Source organism: Accipiter gentilis, chromosome 14, assembly GCF_929443795.1.
Source record: "Accipiter gentilis chromosome 14, bAccGen1.1, whole genome shotgun sequence".
Lineage (NCBI taxonomy): Eukaryota > Metazoa > Chordata > Aves > Accipitriformes > Accipitridae > Astur > Astur gentilis.
Genome location: NC_064893.1, coordinates 14,749,359 through 14,763,078, shown reverse-complemented (window position 1 = coordinate 14,763,078; position 13,720 = coordinate 14,749,359). Strand labels below are relative to the sequence as shown.

Genomic DNA, 13,720 nt, shown 5'->3' with positions numbered 1-13,720 from the left:
TTCTTAGAATATTTTTTTCAAGTTTCAAGCATACAACTGAGGGCTGCAATTTCCCAGCTGATGCATCTGTAAAACATCTATCAACATAGCCTCAAGGTGTGACATCTATTTCTTTAAAATTTCTTGGCAGTCCCAGCGTTTAAAGCTAATCCGCCTGATGTGGCTGCAGAAATAAGTACCCTGGTAAGCAGTTTGCAGCTAAAGAATGGCAGGAATGGCTGTTAACATCTGCAGGGACTCAATTTCTCTGCAAAAGTTTTTTCCCACCGAATACTTTCAGATGCACAGTGGGTTTGATGGCAAATGAGACGCTGTTTCATAAGGGTGAGTGAGGGAGATCACATACATTGTAGTTGTGTGTTACTCTGTCAAAAGATCAATTATAAAAATTAAAGGTGTTATTTAGTAAATGAAGGAAGGCATTTTGTGATTTTTTTAATTTAATGGCCTTTAGCTGAAGATGTTATTAAAAAAAGGCCGTGACATAATGACGGAGAGACTATCCATACATGTGCAACTGAAAAGTCAAGAATCAGTATCTAAGAAGCCACAAATATGGATAAACCAGAAGGCAAGGCACAGGCCACACTTAGTGAGGAAGTGAGGCAGGGTGCACACAGAAGAAGAATAAGACCTTTTCCCCAATAATTCATTTTGTTTGCGCAGCTACTTTATTTTCTCTGCCAAAGCACTCTGATTTAGCTGCACGGCAGGTGCCTGACGCAATGTGGGACACTGGCTGGCGGAGTTAATTCTTAATTAGTTCTGCTGCCTGAATCTGCTGAAAACCTAACCTCTGGAGCAAAGCAGTTCACTGATGACAGCACTTTTTCTGGCACATTTCATCCAAAGTGCATACGAAGGATAAAATTTTATTTTTCAGGTGCAGGACTTAATTCCACACTAGATATGCTGCTTTGGCTGAGCAGTTTTCACTTGCTACAGTCCAGGTACCATAATCTTTTAAGTTTCTCTCATCCATCCCTCAGCTCTCTCAGCAGAGCTGATTTCACATGTTCCTGACACAGCCTTCAACTAACTCACAGGAGTTGTGTTATTCATAACACTGCAGCCCGTGGAATGAATTATTTAGCTGATAACCTTATGCTCAGTCTGGAAAACATTTCCACGGGTGAGCTAATCCCCCAGACACAGTGTGAGCAAACCCTATAGATTCCAAGCCAAAACACAAACCATAAGAAAAGAAGAATCTGCCCCTTCTTTTTTAACATATATATAAAAAGGCAATTTATGAACAAAACTACAACAGCCCTGAAAGATTTAAATACTAGGGAGGTCTGTTCCCACCACTTCTTCACAACTGGAGAATCAGCAATCAGTTATCAAACAGTGGTTTTGTGGTGAGTTTTTTATCTGATTGTAATACAAACGAACAAGACCTGAATAATGAAAAGAGAATGAAAAGCTGTGATTAGATTTTTAACCCAAGAGTGTGGTTATCTTTGAGAGCTGAGAAAGGGGAAGAATATTTGTTTTCATGTAAAAGCTCTCCTCCTCCCCCCTATCTTAGTGTTGGGCAGGGAGAGCCACTGAGCCTGCATCAGGTCCTTCTTTACAGCACTCAAAAATTTGGCCTGTTCTTCCCTCTTATTTGGACAAATCTAGCACTTTTTCTGCAGTTGATATTGTCAGCCTACCAAACCCCAGAAAATTCAGAAAACTGAGTTAGGCAACCTGTGGTAATAAGTTCTCTCCTATTCTGGGACAGGTGTCATCAGCTATAACCAAAGCTTTTTCTCCTGCATCAAGATATGCCAAGCAAAGCTCAAAAGGTATCTGTGACAGTTGAATACATCTGGGGCTCGCTGAACAGAGCTTGAATATGGGTCAAATCAAGATTACAGACTGCTTACCTGCAAATATTTGCACCTGGGTCCCTCAGGTCCTGTGGTAGGGAGACAGGAGAGCTACTGGGTTTCCGTTCTGTATCACTACTCTGTGCCAAACCATAATTATATTCTGGCACTTGAGTATTCAGAAATTCAGTCTTTTTAGCTGTTATTCAAGATTGCCAAATATTTTTTTTATATTTTAACCTGATAAATGCAATACATAAGCATTTATCTAATATAATTCCAAATTCAGGTTAAAAAAATTTGCAAAAGTTCCTCTTGAAGCATAAAGGAAAATATATCCATCTGCTGTTTAAAATCAAAACTCCAAGGAGAATATTTGCTTTGGAGCAGCAGAAGAATAATTAGAAGAGAAAAAACAGAATCAGCTAAAAGGAAAAATATGGAACTAAAGCCAAGACATTGCAATGAAATAAAAAATAGATTAAATAAAAGGTATTTGTCTGAATTAAATAAAATAAAGGGAATAGAAATACAATTAATAAAAATACCAAAGGTCATTTTCTGAGCTTGATTCAGCAAGCACAATCATTTTTCCTTCAATTTCCATTTCTAAATAAAAAAGCCTAGATCTTGCACATATGTTCTAATATCTGCTCGTCTATTCACTCACCCATTACACATGCCTACAATGGTTTGTTCAGATGAAGTTACAGGTGTCTTTTGTCTTTGGATAAATAGTGCTGTAAATTAGCTACCATAAAACATAATGCAGCTGCTTCACTTTGCACAAATGAAGTACAAGGAACAATAGGCAATGCTGGATGATAAAGACAAGTAATTAGCAGGGAGCTTAAGTGTACTTTTTGCCAGGGTAAAGGCTCATTTTACTAGTAAATACTGAGGTTGAGTGGGATGCTATCATAATGCAATAATTTATTTAAAAAAAAAATAAAATCTGTGTTTAAAGAGTGGGCAGATCAATAACTCTTATAATTGTTAATATCAATACCAGAAGACATTTTATTTTCCAAACCAAAAGCCATCTATGAATTAAAGATAAAGACGGAGTGGGACTATTCATGGTAGCATTTGTATGACTAACTATAAGTTAGTTATTTACATGGACAAAGTATGCTGTAATTACCAACAGCGCCATATTAAACAACACCATTAACTAATAACATGCTACAATGAACATGCATCTTAGTCCTTCAGAATTTGGATCAAGCTAAATTGCTTTTGCAGATGCAATGAATGTCATTTGCTGAGAATAGTTTGCACATATTCTTGTGTTTTCCTGTCACCTCTCCAGATTTGCATTTTATCAGGGCTAGAAAAATCACTGCATTTTCAGGTCAACAGCATGTCCTTTCTATCCTGTGGTCTTCAAAGCCTGAGCAACTCCTTCTCAAAAAGGCTTGGATTATTTTTCCATCTGGGTTTGACTACTCCACCTGAGCTCTTTCCTCCCTTTCTTTAGTCTCTTACCTGCAAATAATGGGCCACAACAACTTATATAATATTTTAATATCATAGTATGCATGAAAATGACTACAGCACTTGTTTATATAGCCCCCAAGAATCCCCAGTGAGGGTTGGAAGGCCAGTGTACTACACAAAGAAACCTGACATCTGGACCTAACGAACTATACTTTGTATGTCCCAGTGCTTTCAGTGGAGACAAGAGCAAACAGCATGCAGGCATATTACCTGTGTTGGAAAATAAGGTTTGTGGCAATGATAGGCTTGCCATGCACATGTGCGTATGGTGTGCTCTTACATCTTGGCAATGAAGGCGGCGTAGCTTGATGTTGAGGGGAAGGAGAGACATTACGATATGGTCAGAATGGTGCAGACCATTGCTGAACACCCTCCTACCCACCTGAATACCAGTTGTTGTCTGTCCCCTTCTACTCTTTGCACACCTGCCACTTTATTTTCTATCAAGTGGGAATTTCTTCCCACCCTTTGAGATGTCACCAACCACGGCATCCTCCTCTAGCTGCCTCTTACAGAAAGAAAGAAGCTAGAAATGCATTCTGAAAACAACCTGCTTTTCCCTTGTAAGAAAAAATACAGCTTCTGTTCCATAAGTGTTGTCTTTTTATTGTTGTGGCTTTGAAACACACATGCAGGTGCTTTTTATGATCTTAAGCTTTGGGTGACACATTTCTGGAAAATTTAGTTTGTTACCTCCATGCCAGCATAGCTGGGGAAAAAAAAAAGATTAGACACTAATAAGATCTGGAGTCCCAGAGAGAGAAAAGCATAAAGGCATAACTGTTGTTGGCAAAATCGTTGCTAGGAAGTGCACCTAGCATGACAAGTGACTCCTCTTTCCTGGTGCCCACCCTGAGCAGCTTTACACCACCTCTGGTCCCCTCCTGATAAGGAAGGCTCCAGTGGATCCAGCTATAAAGAAAAGAAAGAAAGATGAACAGAGGCAAAAACACCAGTACAAATCCACTATGTTGGCAGCACTTTAGAAGCCACTGGATTAAACCAGGAATTAAACTTTCCCCTGGACTTCTAAAAATTCAGGATTCAAATGAAACAGCATGTAATCTCATACATGAAATGCCAAATGAAGATGACAGCTGCTATAACTGCATCTGGTGAAAGGGATGCTCTTACCAGACTCTGCAGCTGAGAGGGCAGGATTTCTGGGGTCAGAGGGAGAGCAAATGAGGAGCCTGACTTCGTAATTCAATCCTTATGGCACTTGGCTGGAAGCAAGAAGTCCGAGTATTTTGACTATGGAGCTGGGTTCCTTTGTCCTGATGCTTAGGCAACTCAGAACTTGTCCTGCTAGACACATGCAGGTCTGCATTAGAGGGGATATTGGTTCAACTGCAAATAAAAAGCTCAGACTAGGGAGAAAATAGAAACAGGATTTTTAGGAGCTGGCTGGAAAATTTATTGAGATGACAACAATTATCATTCTTATTCATTGGAACAATCAAAGGAGAAATGATACATGAATTTTCCACCATTGTCAGTACAAAGTACAAAGGAATTCTCAAGTGCACCAGCTGATATACAAACAGGTTCTTGAAAAGCCAGGATATAAAAGCAAAATGTTCAAGTCAGCTGGGAGCCATGCTGGACCTTTGAAGGGATTAAGGAGGGCAAGCTGGAGTCCACAGCAGATGCATGCAAAACCTTCACTGGGCAAATATGCTACTGCTCTGCTCCACAGCCCAGACTGCACGTTGAATTTCCAGCTCTCACCTATTGAGTCTGGAAACCAGATGGTTCAAACTTCCATCGAAAGGAAACCTCCGAGGCACACAAATACTGCCTTTGCAAGCATGTCTAGGAATTGAGGGTGCTCTAGGAAAGGCTTGTGTATCAGTCTGAAAGCTCTAATAAGAACAATGTTTCTTCTGGTAACAAAAATAAACTGCATGATAGTAAGACACATTTTTGTCTCTGTAAAACACCCTGAAATAATCTCCCTAGCTGCACCTTTTTCACAGAGTCACCACTGAGGTTTATGGCAATTAATGGTCAGGCTGCCCCAGGCCCCCCAAAACACTGCAGTGTATTGCAAACAGCACGTGATGACTTCTGTTACAATGCTTGGTTTTTACATCAGAAAAACATGGCAACCCGAGTGCATTAGCTGAAATATTTTAAAATTATTTTTGTCTTCCTTTAGCAGACAAAAAGGAAAACACCGGTCAAAAGTATGCTGTTGCTTAGTGATTTTAGCTGCACGCTATGCATGCTTGCAGGAGAAAAGGCAGACAGAGCAAGGCCTTGTATTTTTTTTATGTAAACTGCTGAAAAGGTAACATCCTCATCCAGGATAGGGTTTCAAACAGCTCTTCAACTTGAAGGAATTATTTTTACCTAATATATTAAATAAATAGAATTCCAGATTTGTTATTGCCTAGGGAAAGGTCATAACTATCCAAAGTTATTGTGCACTAGGGCACTTTTCATCTTTCTCCTTAAAAGTATATGTATATTCCTCTCTAAATATGCAAATTGTGGTGGAGTTGGTTTTGAATCAATTAACTCTCCCCATCTACCTGATACTTCTGTCCCCCTCAGTTTCAGTCCCAGGACCTTGAGACCCAAAAGTGAACACCACGGTACTTAACTGCATTTCTCATGGATCTTGCCCCTGTTGACATCCCCAGGGTACCGTTTTATTTGTCAGCTTCATACTCACAAAGTAACACCAAACCAGAAGCGGACACACAGCCAAAACAGGTCCATCCCCTTGCTTCCCCCATTTCAGGACTAGTGTCCTTCTTGCAGCTCCCAAACCCACAAGCACAACCCTGTACAGGGATGAGGTGCCTCCTGCCTGAGGCTGGTACCCAGGCAGATCTGGCCTCAGTTAGTTCAAAATCCCCAATGAGATCTTGCCTGCGACATCTTGGCCAAGACATTGCATTCCTCTGCACCTCAGATTTGACATCTGCAAAGCCAGGACAACGATAATGGCTTCCATGGTGAAAACTCTTCAGATATACTTCTGAAAAGTACTATGGGAGAGTCATATTTTGTTTATTATTCTTGTCATCATTATTATTATTATTATTATTATTATTCCTATGAAGTCCTGTCATCTCTATGAGCTTCTTACACATAGATAAGTATATTCATAGAGCACAAATGACTGGGATGTCAGTTAAATTTACTGTGCCTCATAATATCAATGACTCTTTCCCTTCTGTAGTGTCATATATTCAATCGTGATTCGAACCATCTGGATGAAGAGCAAAGCTCAGGCTGTCATCATATCCAGCTGCCCTGGTGAGTCTCAGCACACACATGTCTCCAGCCTCATGATTCAAAGCTACCCGGCTCCCCCAAATCCAGGAATGCCTGGTCATGCAGTGTCACACTGGGCCCCCATCACTGCAGTGGGAATAGGGTTTCTGTAATTGTTCATTCATAACTCTTTTCTACATTTTTTACTTTGTTTTCTTTGACACTAAATCCCCTTTAGAGAAATGATAGAGAACATCTGCAAGAAAAGAATTAAAAGGTAAAGAAACCTTATTCTAGAACTTAGAAACCCTATTCCTAGAACATTGCCCATTTCCAGAATAAATTTTTCTAGCAGATACTTACATAAGTCTTTTGCTGTGCTTTCATATGACCTTGCAAGTCCAGTGTTGGTCAAGATCAGAAATGCCTGGCTATGGAAAGCCACAAAATGAGCTGGGCTTTCCACCCCAAGACCATAAACTTTTTTGGACCACTCTGATCGATTTTGGTAAAGAATCTGAGCACAAATCATCTCAAGATCCTCACTGGTCAGCTGCCTTACCTAATAGTTATGAAGAAAGGTATGTTCATTTACTGTAATATGTTTTACAACACAACTGTAAGAGCACGCAACCACTTACAGCAGCCAAGTGATGAGTGGAAACGCATCAAGCTATGGGGACCAAGCTGCTGGTACATGCCTGAAGAAGGATCATGGATCACGTCTGGTACAGTAGAAAGTATCCTAACGTGATGTTGCACATATTCAGGTATCCTTATGCTATAATCTGACATCTGTCTGCTGTAAACTAAGATTTAATCCTCCTTTGAAAAGCTTGAGCAGGACTGATTTCTAATGATCCTGCCTTCCTGGCACAATCAATATCAAGTAGCCTTGAAAACAAATGTCATTCTTCTTGTCCAAGAGATATATTCTGCTCTATAAGTCAAGTGATTTCCAGTAATATTAAGAGTGGACTAATTTCAAGCTTCTAGATGGGATGTTTCACTGACAACAAGACTGCATTAATTTTATTTACATCTTTTTCCTTACAAATTACACAGCTTTGATATGCTGTTTTTATAATAGGTGCAAAAAGTCACGTGTACAGACTTATTTCCAATTACAGTAATCAAAATTCCAGCCCTAAATTTGGACTACAGGAGTTTAAAGATGCTTTGGTAAAAAATGACCTTCTTGTGTATTTACTGTGGTGAACCTAATTATTCTGACCCAGCAACATGAACAGCAAATCAACATTAATAATGAAATCGGACATAATATTGCAATCATGCTGGTACTGTTATTCAAATACAGAACTTGATTCTTGGAGACATTAGTGTGACTTCAGAGGAAATGAGATCAACCAGCCTTGGTGTGAGACTGAATAGGATTTGCTTCTCAATTCAAGCCACACTTCATCTCTGAAAAGCTAGTCTAACAGCATTTTGTCTTTCATTACTGGGTCAACATAGAGAGTAAAATGCATGACTGATTCTCCAAAGCATCAAAAGGAGTAAGAGGTTAAGGGAATGGAGCATGTAGCTTTTAAAATCCTTCTGACTGAAATACAGTTAAAAGTGAACAGGTAGTCTGTTTTGCCAGGTTGTTTCTTCTGTTTTCTTAATTACAGCTACCAGTTTCTTTCAGAAACTGTCTCCTATAACACCGGTTGTGATTTTGTAGCTGTGATGGCACACGGTTTTTAATTAGACGGATACAGCTGGGCACACAGGCAGTGGTTCTCCTGACTAAGTGGTGAGGATCAGGAACACCCAGCTGCCACAGTGCTTCAGGAAGATTTCTTCTCCTTACATTTCCCCTTTTGATTTGGGATGGCTCAGGTTTTGAGCATCCAACTTAAGCAGGTTTGCAAGCGTCTGAATTTCAGAAACTACTGAGCCCCTGCCTGATGCCAGGAAAAGATGGGCTATATATTGCTGTCCTGCCTGCGGAGGTAGGCACTGACACATCCATGCACCACCCCTGCTCTTTTACTAGCTGAACCATTCTTTCCCTAGGTGGCAAAACCTCTGCTGGCTACACCAGTCGTGGGTTCATATCCAGGGCAAAAGTGAAAGCGATCAAGTACAGCATCGTAATTATCATTGGTAAGTGAAAAGCCCCGCAGCTGGCTGGGGAGGATGATGACTTTAGGAAGCTAGTCTTCCTCAGCTCCTTCCGTCATGAGCATATAAAATGCAGCAGATGGCTTAGAGAAGGAGCTTACTTGGACTCCCCTGACTTGCCTTCTGACCTTGTCCTTCCCCTCTCCTCTGGCTGATAAACACCTATTTTAGGCATCTGACACAAGCCTCAAATGAATTTATATGCACAGCCCCTCATGTTCATAAAGAAAGTAAAGGAGGGACATTGCCTAAAAGGAACAAAAGAAGGGGTCATCTCCTTCCCATCCGGGCTGCCAAAAGACTTGGCAACCAAGTTGTTTTTTAGGCTTAGAGAGTAGGTATGGCAGGTTAGGTGCTGGAGCAGTGCAAGGGAGAGGAAGGAGAGGCAAGGGCTGCAGAGCAATTGAATTTGATGTCAGAAGCGTGTTGCCTGCTGAGGTGGGAAGAACGAGCTCTCCTTTCCTGACAGGGCAGCAGATGACTCAGTGCAGGTGTCCTCCATCTCCCATGGAGATGACATTATTCTGATGGTGTTAGGAGACTGACATTCTATCTCAATAAATAAAGGCAGCATCACACAGAGCTGGTGATTAGCTGCCAGAGACAGACAGCAAGGCGACTGAAGCTATTTACTCCCAAGGGCTGACAGCCGTCCCCTAACACCGAAAAAGAGATTGCTCCTCTTTCCTATGCTACACAAAATTCAGATTGGATGATATTGCAATAATGGCTAGTATTAGCTCACTGTTTAGCAGTAGTGTCTACAGGCATAAGAGATGCTGGTGTGAGTCATGTTTTTCAGACGCCCAAGAACAGCTTCTCTGTGTACCTGAACTTTTCTGTGTGGCAATAAGAGAACACTTTTGTCAGAAACAACTACTATGGCAACGCTATTAGGTGTTAAGAGCTCGCCTGGATGCTCAGTATTTCAAAGGACCTTGATAATACTAGGCATCCAGCATGTCTTGATGTGCAAACAGATTAAGGCGCCTAACATTCATGGATTTCTTTAAAGCCACTTAAAGTTCTGCATAGTCAGTGCTATGACACATACGCTGACACTGTGTATTGCTGTTTTGCTGGTATGTGTGCATAGACACTGCCAGTTTGGTTACTCTAGAAAACAGAAGGCGAGTTTACCTCTTCCTTGCACATTCAGTGCAGAAATACTGCTCAGAAATACTGATCAAAGTGATGGGAAAGCAAGCACGAGGTCACTCTGCTGTCTCATTTGGGTCAGGGAGACGTCATGTGTCTCATTTCACAGGTACCTGTATATCTGCAATCCAGGTACTTACAGCTTAGCTGAGTGAACTGCCTGTCCCAGTGTTTCCATGTAAATCTTGAATCCAAAGCTTTTGTGAAAGGAGATGACAGAAACTTGTGAGGGACAATTTATTCCTTACACCTGCAAATAAAGGTAGATCTGTGGCCTTTTTATTTCTGCCACCTCTGAACAAAAGCACCTATGAACAGCACAGTCCTCTCCTCCCTTCCCCAAATTCACCTCTCAAATTGCAGTACAGGAATTAAGAGAGTCTTCCTGCACACTCCATGTACACAGCACCTCCAGCCAGCATGCCAAATGATACATTGGTCTGCCATACTGTGGTGTGAAAGTGTGTCGTTCCTAGTGCCTGGATGTCTAAGAGCCTTTTTTTAATAGGCGGCTATGACAGGCAGCGCTGTCATGGAGTGGCACTTTGGTGGTGTGTACATTTAGATTGGCTGCTCACTCAGGGGACCATTAAAGGAGCGCTTCACTATAACTGATGATGCTTTAACTGGCTACCTATTTACCCTTTATGTGTTGTGTAGTGTTCAAAAGTGCCTTGATATGTCTAGAGGGAACACTCTAAACACTTAGAGAAGCACACATAATTTATTTTATGGGCATTAAAATAAAAATAAAGACAAATAAAAGCACAATCTAATAACTGTTCTCTTAAATAAGACCCTGAATAGGGAGAGATATTTTTTTTTTGCATGAACAACTATTTATGTGTTATGACAGTCTCTCTATGTGCGTGTGATTACATCCCTAAATAGCTAAACTATCTAATGTCAAGCTCTTCCTCTCTCTGTCTCTCTTCCAGCATTTGTTCTCTGTTGGAGCCCTTACTTTCTTTTTGATATCCTGGACAACTTCAACATACTCCCTGAGACCAAAGAGCGCTTCTACGCGTCTGTGATTATTCAGAACCTGCCAGCCTTGAACAGTGCCATCAACCCCCTCATCTACTGCCTCTTCAGCAACCACCTCTGCCCCCCTTTCAAGTATCGCTCCTTTACTGTCACTGACTATCCCCTAAAAAGGGAGGGAACACATAAATGCAGTCCCTAAACAAACTAAGTTTTCTTGTCTATTCTAATTCTGACTGTCCCTTATTTTCTTCAGGGAAAGAAGGACTCAAAGGCTGGGGGGGACATTCCGGGACAGGAGTGACGGAAGGCAGGAGATGCATGTCCTGTCCAAACCAGAAGACATCTAGAACGGACGATGCTCTGCAAAGCTACACTGGGACCCGTGCCGAGGAAAGTGGAGGTTCCCCACAAGCCCTGTGCATCGTGAGTGGACGGAAACCAACTGACAAGAGCCTGCGCCTTGCTGCTGTTAAGCAGCACACGTATTTTGGATTGGCACTGCAGCTTCAGCAACCACACGCTTCCAGTGCCAACCTCAGTAGGAGGGATTTGCATGCCACTTGTGAGGGCTCATCTTGGCCCTCTGTTTTTAAACAAGCTGTAATATACATATACTCTGAACAGCAAAAAACAACGTAAATGGTGTCTAGTCAGTGTTCTCTATTTTTCAGGAGTCACAAAAAGCTATCTACTGTACCGTCTGGCTCATATAACTGATAAAGAGTATTTACAAGTAATTACAGAGCAGGGACCCTACTTAAAATGAAAACACAGGCACTTTTCTGAGAACATGCCACTGTCACTCCATATAATTATATCTGGGTTTCATACACAACCACTTATGAAGTCATAGCCAGAGAAGAGGGGGCCAAAGGGCTGAGTTACAGCCTCCCACCTCACCTGGCTCCGCTTCTCAGCCCATGCCAGCCCTCCCAGCTGCACCGTCCCTCGCAGCTCATCCTCCCCTTCCCACAAGGTATTTCGCTGCTGTCCCACCTTGGTGTGTCGGTGGCATCCCAGGGTCCCTGCAGAGCTCCCGTGTGACACATCCAGACAGTCATGTATTTCTGGGCTACCATATTAACAAAGCGTTAGCCAGCCCCTCCCAGCCACCGTGCTGCATCACGTGCGCAGGTCCTCACGTGCTTCTGCGACAAAGGCTCTGAGCAGTCTTTTGGGGACCCGATGGAGAGCTGCCATGCTGGGCACTTCATCAGCGCAGATCAACCTCGCTGCCCACACAGCAGCATTTCTCTGGCTCATGTCCTGTGTATATCATCCACATCACTTGAATTGGGCACGGAACCATACACTTCTTTAGACAAACTCAGAGCTGGAAAAGGACCCGAGTGAAAACGTGAAACTGAAATTGCATTTAGAAAAAATTATCTGTTGATGGACCAGTCTTGTAAACTCATTGTAGGGTCTACAGAGCACCAGCCATCAGGCAGAGCTTCACTGCACAGCATCCCAAGCAGCTGGGCATCCCCTTTCCCAGCCCGCAGGGCATCCTCCCACCACACTGTTCTCAAGTTTAAGCAGAAATGTTCTCACGCAGGTTCAGCAGGTGGGTGGATGATATTGACTTCAATGTTCATTTTACGGCAAGGCAGCTTAAAGTGTTTGTATGATAATACACTGTAACCAGCTGTATGGCAAGTGTGTTTGTTTCCTATCGGTAAAAAAATTACATTCTTATTTAGGTGGAGTCAGTCTGAACAGTTTTTTTATTATTATTATGATCCTTTGCAATGAGTTTGTTCCCTGCAAAACAAGAACGGAATAAAATTTATTTATAATTACCTATATTGCAAAAATCTTTTTTCCTAAGTAGGAGATACATAAAATTGTGGGGCTTTATGTTCTCGGGAAAATAAACAAGGTTTCTCTTTTTATGATTATGAAGTTCTGTTATGTCTATATTTTGGTAACAGCTTAATTAAAACCATGAATTTACACGAGCCTTTACAGCAGCCACCTTGGATAGATTGTATATAAGAACTAGACAACATTTTTTCTTGTGGGCATAACTTTCCCAAAAGTGGACTGCTCAGTTTAAGCCTCAGTGATATAGATTTTATTTTTTAGCTTTTTCATCTGATACATATACACTGGCTACCTACTTTTAAACAATTAATGGAGTTCATAGACTTAATACCTGGAAATCAGGTAACATTTCTGAGCAGTACTCTGATTTGCAAATTTAACATGCTTCAATCCCACTAAAAGTTACATATTATTCACTGGGGTCACCACATGAATTATCCCATCTAAATTAAGTATATGCATAAGTGTAAGACTCCAGTCTTAAATGAAGTAATTATCCATTTATTTTCAAAGAAACAGTCTTTTTGTTTCATTCATTATTGTATTATGTACCATTTACCTGTTGTTCACATCCTTTTTCCTCTGGACATGATTGTGGTGCCCTTCCTCATATGAGGATCTTTCAGTTTAAATGGCCTCACACCACTTTTGTCTGCATCCCTTAAATAGAGAAATAAATAATTTATCTCATTTTCTATCCTGCTTTCTTACTGTGAAAGAGACAGCATTTTACTACCTTTTTATATTGTCCAAAACTTTTGTTGTAAAGAAACTGAGGAAAAGCTGAGGTTTTTCCAATAGTATGGAAAACACTTGCATGGCCTCCTTTGTCTCTTGGGAGAGCAATTTAGTGAGTTTCATCTGACTCCGGTAGGTTTCTTATTCCATGTCTGCAACTTGCTCTACATCTGTTGACTGTTTAGTTGCTTAATTGTGACAGAGCTGCTACGGAAGACCCCAGGCCTATGAGGAGAGGTAACACAAGTCAATGTCAAGGTCCAAATGCCTAGAGTCTGAACACAAGAAGAAGAGTGTACCCAGTTGTTTGTCCATGACAGCCCACAAGGAGCTGT

General features: G+C 41.3%; 1 protein-coding gene across 1 annotated transcript in view; it reads left to right on the top strand.

Annotated features, from left to right (window-relative positions):
• Positions 1-11,167, top strand: part of NPSR1 (neuropeptide S receptor 1) — a 63,560-nt gene extending 52,393 nt beyond the window's left edge. Inside the window, exons 6-9 of the mRNA XM_049816320.1 lie at positions 6,511-6,587; positions 8,568-8,657; positions 10,772-10,952; positions 11,074-11,167. Of these exons, the coding sequence (XP_049672277.1) occupies positions 6,511-6,587; positions 8,568-8,657; positions 10,772-10,952; positions 11,074-11,167 (442 nt within the window). The remainder of the gene's footprint in view (positions 1-6,510; positions 6,588-8,567; positions 8,658-10,771; positions 10,953-11,073) is intronic.
• Positions 11,168-13,720: the final 2,553 nt, after the last annotated feature.